Source organism: Chrysemys picta, chromosome 8 (genome assembly GCF_011386835.1).
Source record: "Chrysemys picta bellii isolate R12L10 chromosome 8, ASM1138683v2, whole genome shotgun sequence".
Lineage (NCBI taxonomy): Eukaryota > Metazoa > Chordata > Testudines > Emydidae > Chrysemys > Chrysemys picta.
The window spans coordinates 19,620,892-19,638,645 of NC_088798.1; the positions used below are offsets into that span (position 1 = coordinate 19,620,892).

The window sequence follows — 17,754 nt, forward strand, 5'->3', positions numbered from 1 at the left end:
TTGTTTCTCCCTCCTCACTGAGCAGTGGGCCTACCCTGTCTTTGGTCTTCCTCTTGCTTCTAATGTACTGATAAAACGTCTTCTTGTTTCCCTCCATTCCCATAGCTAGTTTGAGCTCATTTTGTGCCTTTGCCTTTCTAATCTTGCCCCTACATTCCTGTGTTTTTTGCCTATATTCATCCTTTGTAATTTGTCCTAGCTTCCATTTTTTATATGACTCCTTTTTATTTTTTAAAAAAAGAACAGGAGTACTTGTGGCACCTTAGAGACTAACAAATTTATTAGAGCATAAGCTTTCGTGGACTACAGCCCACTTCTTCGGATGCAACGAAACCTTATGCTCTAATAAATTTGTTAGTCTCTAAGGTGCCACAAGTACTCCTGTTCTTTTTGCGGATACAGACTAACACGGCTGCTACTCTGAAACCTTTTATTTTTTAGATCATGCAAGATCTCGTGGTTAAGCCAAGATGGTCTTTTGCCACATTTTCTATCTTTCCTACCCAGCGGAACAGCTTGCTTTTGGGCCCTTAATAGTGTCCCTTTGAAAAACTGCCAACTCTCCTCAGTCATTTTTCCCGTCTTGATTCCCATGGGACCTTACCTATCAGCTCTCTGAGCTTACCAAAATCCGCCTTCCTGAAATCCATTGTCTCTATTTTGCTGTAGTCCCTTCTACCCTTCCTTAGAATTGTGAACTCTATGATTTCATGATCACTTTCACCCAAGCTACCTTCCACTTTCAAAATTCTCAATGAGTTCCTCCCTATTTGTTAAAATCAAATATAGAACAGCTTCCCCCCAGTAGCTTTTTCAACCTTCTGAAATAAAAAGTTGTCTGCAATGCAGTCCAAGAACTTATTGGATAGTCTGTGCCCCGCTGTGTTATTTTCCCAACATATATCTGGATAGCTGAAGTCCCCCATCACCACCAGATCTTGGGCTTTGGATGATTTTGTTAGTTGTTTAAAAAAAGCCACATCCACCTCTTCCACCTGGTTAGGTGGCCTGTAGTAGACCCCTAGGATGACATCACCCTTGTTTTATACCCCTTTTAGCCTAACCCAGAGACTCTCAACACTTTCGTCTCCTATGTCCAGCTCCACCTCAGTCCAAGTGTGTACATTTTTAATATACAAGGCAACACCTCCTCCCTTTTCCCCCGTCTATCCTTCCTGAGCAAGATGTACCCATCCATACCAACATTCCAATCGTGTATTATCCCACCAAATTCAGTGATGCCAACAATGTCATAGTTGTATTTATTTATTAGCACTTACAGTTCTTCCTGCTTGTTACCCATACTTCTCGCATTTGTATATAGGCATCTAAGATACTGATTTGATCTTGCCTCCCAGTTTTGCCCTGACCCTCCTTTCTCTCTGCCATGATAGGTTGGAAATAGGAGGGAGCGTGGGCTATCTCCCAGGTCTCCATGTTCTCCACTTACCTGTGGGCTTCGCTCACCTGTCCCCGTCAAACCTAGTTTAAAGCCCTCCTAGACCTAGGACTGTCCCCTATGAGACTCCACTAGATAAACTACAGGGTATCACATCAAACCATTTATAACTACTCTATGAGCATGGTCTTTCAACCTGTTGTGCACGCACCCTACAGTAAAGTCATCTAGGCCTCATTTCCCTACTTTGTTTTGAGAATGTCATGTGGGACTGTGTCAAAAGGCTTACTAAAATCAAGATATCACATCTATAGCTTCCTCCCTATCCACTAGGCCAGTAATCCTGCCAAAGGAGGAAATTACATTGGTTTGGCATAATTTGTTCTTGCTATATCCATGCCAGATTTGTGAAGCATTCAAGATACTAGTAGAGGATAGACGCTGTTGGACTCTCACTCTTCTCTTTTCTCTCCCCAATGAGTCTACACAGGAAAAGGAGGCAGGCAGAAGAACCCAACCTTAGCTTCTCAAGAAGCAATTGCTGACACGTAGTTTGTTTCGGTCATCCATTTACAGCAATATTCAGCATAAATAGTGAACGTGGGGGATGTTTGTGAAATAGTGAAAGTGGTTAGTGTGCAGTTTAGAAACGATTTTGCAGCTCCAACAATGTGAGCAATAAAATATAGATTTTAAAAAAAATAATATGTCTAGCACTGACGGCGCTAAGACTCATAGACTTTAAGGTCAGAAGGGACCATTATGATCATCTAGTCTGACCTCCTGCATGATGCAGGCCACAAAAGCTGCCCCACCCCCTTTCCCTTAACTCAGCTGTTGAAGTCCCCAAATCCTGTGATTTAAAGACTTCAAGTCGCAGAGAATCCTCCAGCTAGCGACCCCCGCCCCATGCTGCGGAGGAAGGCGAAAAACCTCCAGGGCCTCTGCCAATCTACCCTGGAGGAAAATTCCTTCCCGACCCCAAATATGGCCATCAGTAGAACCCCAAGCATGCAGGCAAGATCCTCCAGCCAGACCCTCATTGACCATTGATACTATTTACCAGCGATGGCACGTTGTTGACCAATTGACTAAAATCACGTTATCCCATCAAACCATTCCCTCCATAAACTTATCTAGCTTAATCCTAAAGCCAGAGAGGTCTTTCGCCCCCACTGTTTCCCTCTGTTGGCTTGTCTATATTACAAGTGGCACCAGTTTAACTCAAGGTGTTTAACAAAACCTGTTTAAATAATTTTAAAAAATCAAGGCAAAATCTGTGTTAAAACAAGGCTGCAGTTTAGAGAATTGTGAGTTCATGCACAATTAATTGTTCCATAGAATTGAGTTTTAGGATAGCCTTTTAGTTCTCCAGCTGTATCAAAGTTCTTTGCAAAGTAGTTCAGGGATTCTGAAGCCAAAAGAGCAGCTCATCTACAGATCGCATCACCTTAGATATTAAAAGCTAACACATATGAAGATTGTATAAACTATCACACACTTTAAAATGATCAGAAACAGTATTTTGAATGCTGTTTTAGAACAGGGGTTCTCAAACTTCATTGCACCACGAACCCCTTCTGACAACAAAAATTACTACACGACCCCAGGAAGGGGGATCGAAGCCTGAGCCCGGGGGAGGGCAAAGCCCAAGCTCCACCACCCCTGCGCAGGGTGGGCCAAAGCCAAAGGGCTTCAGTCCCAGGCAGGGGGCCTGTAACCTGAGCCCCGATGCCCAGGGCTGAAGCCCTGAGCTCTTCAGCTTTGGCCTTGGGTGGTGGGGTTTGGGCTTCGGCCCCAGCAAGTCTAAGCCAGCCCTGGCGACCCCGTTAAAATGGGGTCGTGACAAACTTTGGGGTCCCAACCCACAGTTCGAGAACCGCTGTTTTAGAAAGTTTTTGTAAAAATTAACAAAGTTTCACTTCTTTACTGGTGCAAAGCGTACCTCTACCTGTAATAAAAGATCCATAGCAGGGCTGCAGTTGGCCCAGGTCAGCTGACTCAGGCTCATGGGCTAAAAATAGCTGTGTAGACATTCATGCTCCCCCTCATGGGGTCCCAGAGGCCGGACTCCAGCCCGAGCATCTACACAGCAGTTTTACAGCTACTAAGCCACCCAGTCTGAGCCCAAGTCAGCAGACACGGGTCAGCTACGGGTGTTTAACTGCAGCATAGACATACTCTCTCGGGGTAACAACTTATTCAAATGCAGTTGCTAATACTGCTATTGGGATTTGAGGTCCATCAATTTCTAAATGATTTACATTTAGAACAGGGAAACTGTTACTAATGCCAACCCACAGCAGATGCTGCCAACTGGTTGATCAAACCCCAGTTGTAGTATTATGAATGGCTTTGAGATTGAGCGGTTTGTCTCACAATGGTATAATGTCTATTCCATTTTATACCTGAAGGTTACCGTAACACGTATACTACATCTATGAATACACACGCACTCCAACTGTATGTGTGCCAGATTATAAATACATACATGCTTTTAAAAATACCTATGCTACACAATAATTAGGCAGAATTAGATTTTTTTAAACTAATTTCTATGGATAATAAATAAAAAAGCTTAAAATAAACCAATTTTTGCTGAAAATTATGCGTTAAGCATTTTTTCCTATTTTCATCTATTTAAATGTTCACAGTTGTGGGAAATTATGGGGCGACAATTATTTAATGACAGTAGACAGACTCAAAAAGTTAAAGCTTTATAAACATTAAAACACGAAGTGTCACCACATACCAAAATACAAAGTAAATATCCTTAATTCAAACTCTAAAAATTCTCAAGCAATATTTTTCTTACTTTTCCTATCTAAACGTCAATGCTCATCAATGGAAATATTTTTTCATCGGTTTGTATGTGTACACTAAAATTGACATTTACCAATAAAAATCTAATCCTTCCAAACCGAACAATACACTAATGCCACAAAAATCTATTTGTTCCATATAGCCACCTATTCCAAGGTAGAACACACTGAAGACAAAATATAGTTTTATAGAAATATAGTTCCACAATAAAAGTGTAGAGGTTAATAAAGTGAACTATGATGATTTCATATTAGAAGTAGATGTGCAATTTGGCGCCTTTGTACCATTCTTTGTAATGAAAGATGCTGGGAACATTAGTTTACAGTAAAATCCAAGAAGCACAGAGTTTAACTTCATATGGGACCCTTTGTTTGTTGTTATTTTTAGCTGCATTAGTACCTGTGCCACCTTTAAACATTTGGCCAAAGCTGAACCATGAAAAAAAAAAGCAGAAGATACCTTAATGAAACAGACAAAGACTACTAAACAACCAACAATGGGATCAGCAGAAAGTTGGAGGAGTGAGAAAGACAGGAGTGCTTGGGGGGGGGGGGGGGGTGAGTGGGGAGGAACATGGGAGGGAAGAGAAAAGGAAATAATTCCTGGTGCTTCACTCCCTGAGTCAGTAGGCGAATATCACGCTGTAGAGCAGCGATACTCAGACTGAGGCTCACGAGCCACAAGAGTCTCCTGAGGCTCTTTGCAGCACATGATATTAAAACACTGATTTAATTATAATTAATAATTATTAATCAAACTTATTAACCAATCAGGATGCTTTTACTATGTTATTAACCAATGAAGTTTTCAACTTTCACTAAATTGTTAACTTATTTTGCTGTGAGAAAATGTGTATATATAATATAGTACTACAGTGAACGAAACAATGAATTCACACTACTATGGGTCTTTTGGGTAATGCCGATTGCTAATTGGGCTTCCGAACCACGGAGGTTAAGTATCCCTGCTGTCGAGAATATGCCTCACGTCATTCTAACAGCAATCAGCCCAGCTGATTAAGGAACCCTATTCATTCAAAGGGAAGATTACTATACTACAGGAAGGAGATTTAAATATTGCTAACAATCACACAGCTGTAAAAGTTCTGAGGTGTTCTCCTTGGAGTGAACAGGAACTGCATCTTGCTGTTATCATCTTGTATGACTGGAGGCCATAAGATACTAGGAGATAACAGGTTGCTAGAGTTAACATGACAATGAACTAAGCTTCACAGGACATTTAGCAGTGCATTATTAATGGGTTTGGCTCTATGTCCTTTGAGTTTACCTACATGGCTGCTTAGTTTTAACTAGGGGCTTGTCTTCACTACAGGGGTAAGTCCACCTAAGTTATGCTACTCTAGCTACATGAACAATGTAACTGGAGTCGACGTAGCTTAGGTCAACTTATCCTGGTGTCTTCACTGCGCTACAGCTACAGGAAATGTTCTCCGGTCAACTAACCTCAGGCTTGGTCTACCCTGGGGGGAGGTGGGGGAGAGGAAATCGATCTCAGTTACGTAACTTCAGCTACGTGAATAATGTACCTGAAGTCAACACACTTAGATCTACTTACTGCAGCGTCTTCACTGCGGTAAGTCAATGGCTGATGCTCCCCCATCGACTCCGCCTGCGCCTCTCACCCTGGTGGAGTACCGAGTTGACGGGAGAGTGCTCGGCAGTCGATTTATCGCATCTAGACCTGCTGAATCGACACCCACTGCATCGATTGCAGCAATGTTCATCTTCTCAGTAGTAAAGACAAGCCCTAGGATGGGGAAAAGTCTCTTGCTTTCTTTGCCTATCTTAACTATACTGTTCTGAGTTGGTTTTGTTCAAGTAGAACTCTTACATTAGTACATGTCCTGATTTCTATTATGTAGCCATCTGATGACAGACTTCTCCATTAATACTTTACCATGGAAGCATGGCTTTGACAATCACCAAAGCTCAATTTAGTTCTCGTCTGGTTTCTGCCTAGTTGAGGTAAATAGTACTGAGCGTACAGCCTCTGTTCTAAGATATTCTGAGAAGAGCAGAATCTCTCCCTTGGGGTTTACCTTGCATGTCCCTGCTGACACAACCGACCTAGAATCTCATTTTCTTTGTAAGTAGATCTAAGGCCAACTATAGATTCCATTTCAAAGCTATCCTAACCGCACGCACCTCCTTTGTATACTATAACTCAGCAGTAGGTTTGAGATGGAAAGCATCTATAATTAAAAATGCTCTACAGACATATAGCTGTACACATACAACAACAAATATTAACATCCAGCAGAGCTTAGCATTAAACACTACAATAATGCTTAAAACCCTCCCCACAATCTAAGATCTTAGATTGATCATTATTTCTCTGGATGACAGACAACTGCACAACTGGCCAGATAACTTCAGACATTTAGCAATAGTCATGTCAGATGCCTGAAAACTAACATTTCCAATTTAAAGCAACAGGCTCCCATGCCAGAAGCATTTTTATTTATTTTTTAAATATAAATATGCACAAACACCCAAGTCAGTACTAGAGAAAACACAGTTTCTCTCCCCCATGCCTGTGTGGTATTAGAAGGGTCTCTGGCTGGATCAACTTCCCAATTTACCACATAATGTCCCCTTTAAAGTATTTTAGAGTGGAAGTATGGGCCAGTGGTTAGTGTCCTAGTCAAGAACTTGGGATACCTGGGTTCAATTCCCTGATTCACCACATACTTCCTGTGTGACTTCACGCAAGTCACTTGGGAACTGAACCTCAGTTCCCATCTGTAAAATGGGGATAATAGTATAGAATACTATAGCAGTATTTCACACAGGTGTTGTGAGAATAAACACATGAAAGATTGTGAGGCGCTCAGAGACAGATGAAGTGGGGGGCCATGTACATACTTGAAATGGACATAAAAAAAGCCAGCTGACTGACCAGTTAAAGAAACTTAAACCTACCAGCTTCACTGAGATTTATTCACTTCATTGCCAGGAATTATTTAGATGTAAATTTTGCTTGCGCTCAGCACATAGCCATTTATGCCTGCTGTGTAACTGGGAATTCAACAACATGTCGGTACCTTTGACATGGATTAATGAAACACTACGTATAACCATGACAAATCATTTACATGCTTTGATAATGGGAAAATGTTATCAACTTTTATTACAAACATTTTCCTATGGCTCTGAAATCTTTTTGTCTGATAGTTAACCCTCCACAAAAATCCAGTTTTTTGAGCATCTTCACATAACTGACGGCCACTCTCTTCCTGTGGCTACACGTATTATTGTTTTACTAAATGCATTTTTGGATTAACAAAGAATGCAAAAAAAAAATTAGTACAATGATATGCTTTAGAAAAAACATCGAAATAAACACACACATTTATTAAATAAAGTTTCATAACCTCGTGAATGGTGAATTTCCTGGGACTAAGTTAAACAGAATAAGTCTTTGTTCACCTTCATTGCCAAGACCTTTTTCAGAGAGCAAAAGAAAGTTTATTCAAAAAATTGGGAAGAGGAGGTTTCGACACATACTATGAATACACAGACTCTACAGAGTAGCACAAAGCTGACATTCAACTCCACGTTTGTTGGCTCCGATTTATAAATGAGTACATTTTCCTCAAATATATTCCAGCTGAGTTGCCTTTGGCCTATCTCAAAGAGGAGTGGGGGTGAGGTGGGGAGCACGGAAAGACACTCTGAAATATTTTCTGTTCACACCCAATTTTCATATACTCATGATCTAAGCCATTACCAGGATTGATTATTAGTTACATTAAACTTCTAATTAAACAGAAAAAAGATATTCCAACTAGTAGATATAGCTTTAGATCACAAGACTTCCCTATTTAAATGTCTATGCAGCATCAAACATCCCAAAATAGTTTATAGTAAGTGTATGTGGCTTGTGATTTTATTAAAGAAACAATGCTAGTAATTGCTTTCTATGATTATCTGTTTTCTCTACTGATATGTAAGAGATTTACTCATCTAACCGGTATTAATATTAATTGGCATTACTCATATAAATTCCTTCCATGTGAATGATAAAGGACATTCCCCCCACCATCCCCAATATTTAGCTGCTCCACCATTTCACCTTTTAGTATAAGCTATCTATGGGTGAAAGTCTCAAGTAGTATCAATTTGGGGGGGGAAGATATATCAAATTTATTTTACTAAGCGGTATGCAAGATCAATGCTTTTGTCGGTCCTAGAAGAACAAATTAAGCACACTTGCATGTAAGTAAGTTCTAAATTTGCACACAGATGTTAAACGCATTGATCTGCAGGCAGTCAGGCAATATACTGCTGAGTTGGTATTAGCAAATATTAATATTTACAGTGTTCAAAATCTATCATAAAAAAACCAACTACCTCTACAACTCAAAAAGAAAAAAAATCCAAGAAGTCTGCAGTGTTTCATCTTTCTAGTACAAGCTGATCAGCAATAAACCTACTCTGAAGTCTCCACTTCTTCCTAGTACTTGGTTTTAATTATTCCATTCCTCTTTAGGAAAAAGAATTACTTAGTCCTTATGAAGATCAGTATAAAGCCATTCCATGGATTTCATCAGAAATAAGGTGTCTCTTTTCAACAGTCACTAATTCTCGTAACTCTTTATACTTAATTTTATAGGGAACTTCTGTGGTTTCTTCAGTCCTCCCTCCAAAAATGATCCCTTACATCCAAATTCAGTACATGCCATATACAATTTACAAACAGAGCAGGGGGGCAAACTATATAGTATAGTTTTACATTTACATATAAATGGCAAATTTTGTAAAAAAGCAAACAAAAACAAGTTGATAAGTTACAGGAAATAGAAAGTCATTCTGCATTCACATCTGAGTTATGATGAATAGCAAAAAAACCAAACCCCATTTTCTCTAGCAATACAGAAGCATATATTTGACAGAAAATGTTTACTGTGCAACTAAAGACTTGCAATTTGGAACAAGAGTCCTACCTTTTGCGCATCTCCTGTGAAATAGGCTATGGCCAAGGTGGGAAGAATCATAAACAGTGCATTGTAATAAAGCAGACCATACTTTCCCAGCTCCTAGGAACAGGAAATAGTTGCGTATTTAGGTTGGCTCCACAAAACAGACACATAAAACCTTATACATAAAGCTACACAAAACCAGGTCTCATCAGTGAATGAATCTGGTATTCCTGCATAGTTAGAAGTGAAACATGGACATTTTAAATATTATGAAATAAACCTATCTTGCATATGATACTTTTAGAACCACTGGGCGAATTCTGTGCTTGGATGTTCTTTCAGAGACCCATAAAGGCATTGCTGAAATATTAACAACCATCAATATTCGGGTGTTAAAAACTCATGCACACTTTCAGGGACACAGCCATGTTTCATTTCAGGTAGAGAAAGCAATTTGGTTTGGAATTCACAGAGAAGACAGAGAGGTCAGGTGCTCATCAGAATATGAGAAGTGCCTGGGCACCCTCTAAGTAAATGACCTCCATGGGCCCCACAACCAACCACGGATGTAGACAGAGCCAAAATGTGTTGGACCTGAAGAACAGCTCTGTGTACCCAAAAGCCTGTCTCTCCCCCCAACAGAAATTGGTCAAATAAAAGATATTACCTCACCCATTGGTCTCTCTTGGACACCTGAAGCAGGAATCATGACTGAGCCCTCATTCTGGTTGAGTTTTCTGCATCATTATGGTTTGGCCCTGTTTACACCAGCAGCCAAAGCATTCAATAATAATTTTCTGAGAGAGTAGGCAAGGTGCATTGTTGGCAGAGTTTTGACATGAAGTATCTCAAACACAGACCAATTCCCAATATAGACAGAAAGAAGAGTGTACCTCCAGCAGGCTTGATGGAGCACTGTTTATCAGACTTGTAAAATTCTCCCTTATATTTTGTCCATTAGGCAATACTTTTACCTAGTTTGACTTCCATCCAGTAGGTTTGGAAACCTGGTTATAGTTATCATTAATCAAATGGAAGTGTCTTCACGGTCAAACAGATTGCAGCTATACCCTGCAGCACTTTAAGATTGCAGGATATGTTAATAATGCTAAAATAGTTTATGACAGCGTGCAGAAGAACAGATACACCCATACCTAGCTCAATAGTTTGCATGATATTTTGTCATTTCCCATAGCAGCAGACTGGTGACATAAGCCACCTTATTCACACACAAGATGCCTTCTCCTACGCTCAAAATATTCTATGCTATACAAAAACATGTAACTTCATCACAGGAAGCAAAAGGAGAAGACGACGACTAAGTAAAGCATTTTAAGGAATAGACTCAACATTCACAATAAATATAATCAAGAAAATGCTTCATATCACAGGCAACAGATGCCACAAAAATTATTTACACTGGCTTGTACCTGTATCTTCCTGGCTACATTAATAGAAATGGAGTTCACTAGCAATGTAAAGGTTTGTCCTCCAACTTGTAGTTAAAAGTTACACCTAGCCCTCACACTGTATGTTGTGAACATCTGATAAGCTCATCCTTGTACTTTCAGGGTAGCCTAAACAATCAGTTTCTCTTTCTCAGATGTTGAACTACTAGGAACTTGGCAATACTGCTGAGACTAACTGAATACAGCACATTTATGTTTAGTGGTTTATAAGGAGATGAACAGGGATTCCCAATTGCCCCAAAGTACACTATAGAGCATCCCTCAGCCTCTGTTAAAAACTTACACAGTTGCAACAAAAAGGACAGAAGTTCATTTCCAGCTCTGGCTGCGGAAAAAAGGGTAGAATAGGCTGACATATCAGCTCTCCCTGCCTTTGAAAGCAGTGGGAGGGAGGATGTGGTCAGTTCACTGTCTAGTGAAGAACCAGGTTTTTAATTCTTTTAAATGACCCTGACTTTGTAGCTAAATAGCCAAATCTATTATTTCACCCAGATACAAATAAATATAGCTCCAATAACAGTGAATTGGTTATGCTAACAATTTGATAAAACTGAATTTACAGCTTATTTCAAAATACATGCATCTGTATTTGCAAATAAAACAGAAGTGTCAAGTTAAGATTCAGAAAAAATATTGTTCAGGACAAACACAAGAATAAGGAGCTACAAAAGTTCTACTTTAAATAATAGTGACAAGATGTGATGAGTTCAGTGACAGAGCACAATACCTGGGGAAATAAACAGTTCATCCAAACACCATAAAACCAGCTGCAGAATACACTCACATTTTCAGTCTCCAACAATTAGCCTTCTATTCATTAACCCATAATGTTCAAAATTTTAAAAGTGGCAGTGTTGTAGATTAGCTGTTACTTTGCAACACAATAATGTCATTCTTAAAGTGAAAATTGAAGTCAGCCTACCTTTGAATCCAGTTTCTGTTTTACATATGCACCATTTGCAGCTGTCAAGACATCATTAATCAGGATAAAAATATATCCTTCTAGATCAAATGCCAAGTCAGCACTGGAGGGGGAAATTAAGAATTTAAATTGCTCAGAGTGTAACATTAATAAAACTCCTCCATGTTATATTTTGTCTGATAAGTTCCATGTAGAAAAGGCATTTCCAGTGAGCTTACCTGGCAGGCTAGCTGCATTTGAGGCACTGAGCTAAGAGTCAATATAATAAATGCTGTATTCAGTACCACTAATTGTACAAACTAAGGCCCCAATCCCATAAATGCCACAAATGTTTACACATGCTTAACTTTACTAGCATGAGCTTGAAATCAGTGGAACTACTCCTGATAGTAAAGTCCAGCACATACATAAGTGTTTGAGGATGGGGGCTTTAGTCTGGGACTGGAAGCCATTTTCTCCAGTTCTGGACTTTTTTTTTTTTTTTTTTTTTTGAATGAAAACATACAAACATTAGGCCATTAACTAGCCATCTACTCTTCTCACAGGTGAACGAGTTTTTCCACTCACCTTGCCCTGACAATGAAATTCAATGTTTTGCACAACTTTAGCAATTTCCATTTAAAAGGATCATAAAATATTTTAAAATTAAGCTTTGACATAACGACTTAAGCCTTATTTACACTAGAAAATTGTATTGCTTTCACTTATACTGATATAAAGGTGCTTGTACCAGTATACTTTATTTACCTACTAGAAGGGGAATACGTTATAGTGGTAAAAGGCACCTTAATATCAATATAACTGCATCCACAATAGGGCTTTTACTGGTATAATTATAAGTCACACCCCTAACCAAAACAGCAGAACTTCAAGTGCAGACCCCCATTCTACCATTATCTACATAAAGGCTTCACCACAACCATCCCAGACAGTGGAAAAAATGGAAGCTGAACAAGGACAAGTTATGCTTTTAAGTTTAGAAGTTTCTAGCTGATCTATCTATTGCAGAGCATGCCGGCAGGATTTCATCATTTAAGTGCTACCGTTAAATTATTACAGTTTATGAATTCTAATTAACTTTGTAAATTAACCAGCATACTCTGTACAAGCCATTTAAAAAGACAAATAATATAAACTGTAATAAGCTGTGTAATATAAAGCGGAAGGGACAAAAGCTTGAAGTCTTACCTAGCAGCTACAAATGCACCAATTATCATTGCAAACACTGTCATTTGAATGCCCCAAGAAAATTTCTTCCTGGGGGGGGGAAAAAAAAAGATACAAGAACCTTACTATCACTCATAATCACAGTTCAATTTTGACATCACAGTGCCATTTCTAGTACTAAGGGGAAAGCATTTGCTCTGGTCACAATTCAGACTTCCTGGTGCAGAATCAACATATAAGGAGCAAAGATCAGAAATTCTGGAAGAGCAGAATACTTATGATTTTTTAATTAGGACTGATGGGCTGTAACACTTTAGTAAGTGCTATCTGAGCCCACTATAGTTAAAGATTTCAGCTTGGCATTGCAGAACTAGCCCCAATATTAGAGAACCTGAACATCCATTTGTGAGCTATTATCACTGTGGACCAGAAAAATGCCATAATGCTGTGGTGACTACCCACTAACACCGACTAGCCTGTGAATAGGAGACATTCCAGGGGGGGGGGGGGGGGGGGGGAAGGGGACGGGACATCAATAATACACAGAGTGGGTTACCCTCGTACGATGTGGTGTAAGTCACTTTGGGATAGCCTCCTACCCAAAGAATTATAGGGTAGGAAGACTGACAAACCTACCTATACACACGGAGTTAATGATCTTGCTTACACGGCAAGTGAACAGTGCTAAAATCCAGCTACATCAAGACAAGTAATCTAGAGACTTGACCTCATCCAAGACTGCCAAAATACAGTACACCCCCATTGTAGGGAATTAACTGTGTGTTAACCATCTGGCATATGGACATAATCCTCATGTAGAGTCAGCCTAGCGACAAACATGATAGAGATGCAGCGTAGAAAGTGCCTTATTAGTATAAGAATCTTAACATTTTCCTCCCTTAGCGATGTAGTTAAATATATAAACTTAATGCATTAGATTTTTTCCCTTTGATAAAAACACGAAGGTGAAGGACCCATTTAGCATAAGATTATTTTATTAGAAAGAGAATTATGTATTATCCGTGCTCTCTCTCTTCCGTGCCCCCATGTTTCTAAAGCCCAATTTATGGCCAACTAAATCTGACTGCACAAATCCTCTACACTCAAAGGCTTATTTAAAATGTTACAACCACTTTAACAATCTTAAAAATGATATGAATAAAAGATTGATAGTTTTGGAAATAACTCACTTGAGTAAAATTCCTTCAGCAAACATTGTAAACAGAATAGAAAACCTTCTCAGAACCGTGAACATTGGCAAGCTACAAAAGAAAAAAAATAAGATTAAACATGGGGGGAAAAATTATAAAACTCCACAGACACGTTACACCCCAAGCTCATCCCCACAGTGATACTTTGAATCAACACCAAGTTACTTTATAGGAACTAAGTTTAAAATCATAGCTATACAAAACTACCACAACAGTAAGGATTCCATGGCATCCCTCCTGGAAATCCTTAATTTGATAGCCAAAAGGTACTACTTACACCTGTCAAGAACTTTTCACAGGAGAAAGTCTCCATCTCCTACCAGCTGGATATAGAGCATGTTACTGCCACAGATTAACAATTTGATTTTGTAGGGCTATTTTCAAGCTCAAATCTATGAAATCCAGAGTAACAAATGAAGGTTGATTACATTTATTACCAAATGTATCTATTTATCTTAAGGCATCACACAGTTCAAGTTGTATTATAATGAAAAAAGTGTTCCATGAATAGATGTGTAGCTGATTGTGGGGTTCTTTCCCACTTTCCCTCAAAATAATGTCTCTTCAAATGAGCTAAGTCATACCATTTTCTCCCTTCTCCTACCCCACCCTTCGCCCCAGCAGTTCCAAAGGCCAGCATCTTTTAGTACAGTTTCTCCCCACTCCTTTCCTTCCGCCTCCCCAGATGCTGTTCAAGCGTAAGAATAGAGACTCCTCTAAGATCATAGGAATAAGCTTCATTGGAGACACTGACAGATCACTAAATGCCAGTCAGGAGAGTGTCATCTTGTGATTTATGACTCTTTAAAAAAAAAAAAAAAAAAAACACTTGCACATTCCAAGACCAGGAAAGAGACCTTGATTACTAGTTGCCAGATAATAGTTATAACCCTCATTCCCTACATTGCCACAAATCAAGCCCATGGTGATATTAAAGATCAGTTTCACCTTTATGTACAATCATAACACATTATAACCTCACTAAATAATAAAAGTTATCCGTACTTCAGTTTCTTTGTGCTGAAGAGTCCTGTGATTTGGTTCCCAAAATATAGAAGAGGTAGTGGAAATGTCTAGAAAATTATAAGAGGGACAACACTCAATAAAAAATTAGACAGCTAGAAAACTACCCATTCACATAGTAACATGATCAGAGTTCTTCAATGCTTAGTTCTCACACGCACATTCAAACCTTAGATAATATAATAAAGCATCGACTCTATAACAACAGCTTTCAATTAGGGAATCATCTCAATATGGAGACAAGCAAAAACATTTGTGCAGCCTACTTTAAAACATGAGTTACAACACACACACTTTTGAAAAATGCATATATCTTAAGCAACAGTTTGTGAAACATCAACCGAACATCTTTGGTTGCATATAGATACGGTCTTTAAAATTAACGGCAACATAAACTTGGAGAAAGGTACATACATGAGAACACAAAAATAAACACAGAGTACAACAACTGCTTTACATAGCAGAATTCTGTGCCGGATTGCATAATGTAATAAGGCAGAAACCATGTTATATTTGATGAATAAAGTATTTTAAAATGGTATATTTTTAAATAAAAAGCATTCTTTCATTCAAGTCTAGCTAACAGCACTAGATGTTACTGAACTTTTTAAAGAATATGCACATTTTAAAGTGTTTATACCTTAAAAGGATAGTAAGAACTGTATTTTACATTAGACACTATGAGGGAAAAATGTTTTACCTTTCGAGGTATATTTCTGTCAAAGTCTGGAAACTTCACCACCCTGAGCGCCTTTCCCACCCAAAGCACAGTCACCGTGGCCAGCATCTATAAGACGAGCACAAAACACTCACTGTTCCATCCCGACAACCCTTCCCATGCACTACTAGAAACATGCAATATTCAGGAATCCAACTAACCTGGCCTAGTCCAACACATAGCGAGGAGGGAAATCTATAGAAAAAAAAAATACAAAAGTCAGCAAAGTCAACGTTGTACTTTCAGTCAATCACATTCTAGAGAGAGAAATACCACATGAAAATACAATCTGCCCCCCTGTCAAAGTCTGCTCTTTAGCTAAGCCTTTTAATATTTGCCTTAAAGCATTTCCTGGCCAAAGCTTAAAAAAACTGGCTGTACCGCCTGAGCTAACGGCAGACAACACCCATGACCCTACAGCTTTGGGATGCTAACGGTTTGTTCTCCCCTGGCTCACATTCTCGGTGACTCTAAACACTTCCCTGCAGGCAGTGAACCTGCACCCCAGCCTGCTCCACGCCAGGGAACCCCCCCAGCGATTAGCTAGCGAGCTCATCCAAACCTTCGTACACCCTCATGCAGCAAGTGCCAAGCAAGAGTCACAACCTGTAGCATAGATGGGGGCCGGGATCAAAACAGTGGCCCCAAGCACACCCACTCTCTGCAGCCGGGGGGCGAACCCCCCGCACCTCCGTGCCCGCAGCCGGGGAAGGCGGGCGAACCCCCCATGCTTGCAGCTGGGGACGGCGGGCAAACCCCCGTGTTTGCAGCTGGGGAAGGCGGGCGAACCCCCCACCCCCGTGCTTGCAGCTAGGAAAGGCGGGGAAAGGCGGGCGAACCCCCGTGCTTGCAGCCGGGGACGGCGGGCGAACCCCCCCCACCCCCGTGCCCGCAGCCGAGGAAGGCGGGGAAAGCGGGGCGAACCCCCCCACCCCCGTGCCCGCAGCCGGGGAAAGCGGGGCGAACCCCCCCACCCCCGTGCCCGCAGCCGGGGGAAAGCGGGGCGAACCCCCCCACCCCCGTGCCCGCAGCCGGGGAAAGCGGGGCGAACCCCCCCACCCCCGTGCCCGCAGCCGGGGAAAGCGGGGGAAGGGGGGCGAACCCCTGTGATAGCAGCTGGGGAAGGCGGGGGGGGACGACACGCCGCAGCCAGTGCCCGCCCAACTGGGCTACTCGTGGGGCTCCAGCTGATGCCCCCTGCCCCACTCGGTGCTGTGACCGAGCAGCTCCCCCGCGCGGAGGATCCCCTCCCTGGGCCCGGAGGCGGCGGCGGGGGGAAGCTCTGCTCCGGGCCCCGCCGCACGAGTTAATGTGCAACCAGCCCCCGCTCCCCCACCCCGCGCGCCGACCTTTGCCCGGAGCACAGCGCCGCGCGGGCGGCCCGGCTCACCCGTAGCTGGTGAGGACGCTCTTGTTCACCACCACGATGAGGAAGGAGCTGAACCCGTAGAGCGCCGCCGCCAGCAGCTTGAGGCAGACGCTGAGGCTCGGGGCCGCCATGCCCGGCTCCTCATCTCCGCCAGCGGGGGCTTCTCGCAGCGCCCCGGCTGCCTGGCGTCTGCGCGCGGCGGCCGACATGGCTGCAGGGGCACGTCAGACGGGCGGGGGGCGGCGCCGGGCGCGGAGCCCAAGGGGGCGGCACTGCGGCCGGTTGCGCCCGCCCGGGGGAGGCAGCGCAGGGGCGGGGGCTGCGCGATGCTCGGCCGGGGCCGCGGGACTTCGGGCCGTCACCAAGTCCAGCCCTCGCGCTGGGGCAGGAGCAAGTCAACCTAGAATCATCTCCCACAGGCGTGTCCCCGACCTGTTCTTATAAATCTTCCCTGGTCCTGCGTCCACACATTCCCTTGCCAGGCGAGCCCCCTGCGACACTTTTCTCTAGGGCTCCCTTGCTGCAGATTAAGCGCAGTAATTTTTGTCTTATCTTCACTGGCTTTGCGGGGGACAATTGATCAAATACCTCCAAGGCTCTTGTAAAGAGGACGGTGAAGACTGTTAGCGGGTTCTGCCTCACTCTTCTTTTCCCAAGATGAAACAGGCCCGGGTTTTGTTAACCTTTCCTCAGAGGTCAAGTTTTCTCAAC

General features: G+C 41.8%; 1 protein-coding gene across 3 annotated transcripts in view; it reads right to left on the reverse strand.

The window, feature by feature from the left end:
• The window catches only part of SLC35D1 (solute carrier family 35 member D1), a 36,674-nt gene extending 19,353 nt beyond the window's left edge, over positions 1-17,321 (reverse strand). Inside the window, exons 1-8 of one of the 3 annotated variants that reach the window (XM_005300105.4) lie at positions 17,065-17,311; positions 15,836-15,869; positions 15,657-15,743; positions 14,939-15,006; positions 13,913-13,984; positions 12,744-12,812; positions 11,556-11,658; positions 9,189-9,281 (exon numbers count right to left, since the gene is read on the reverse strand). In XM_005300105.4, coding sequence (XP_005300162.1) covers positions 9,189-9,281; positions 11,556-11,658; positions 12,744-12,812; positions 13,913-13,984; positions 14,939-15,006; positions 15,657-15,743; positions 15,836-15,869; positions 17,065-17,252 — 714 coding nt within the window. In that variant the 5' untranslated portion in view covers positions 17,253-17,311. Of the gene's footprint in view, positions 1-9,188; positions 9,282-11,555; positions 11,659-12,743; positions 12,813-13,912; positions 13,985-14,938; positions 15,007-15,656; positions 15,744-15,835; positions 15,870-17,064 lie in introns of all 3 variants that reach the window. The other 2 variants (XM_008166652.4, XM_065554003.1) reach the window with 2 other exon arrangements.
• Positions 17,322-17,754: the final 433 nt, after the last annotated feature.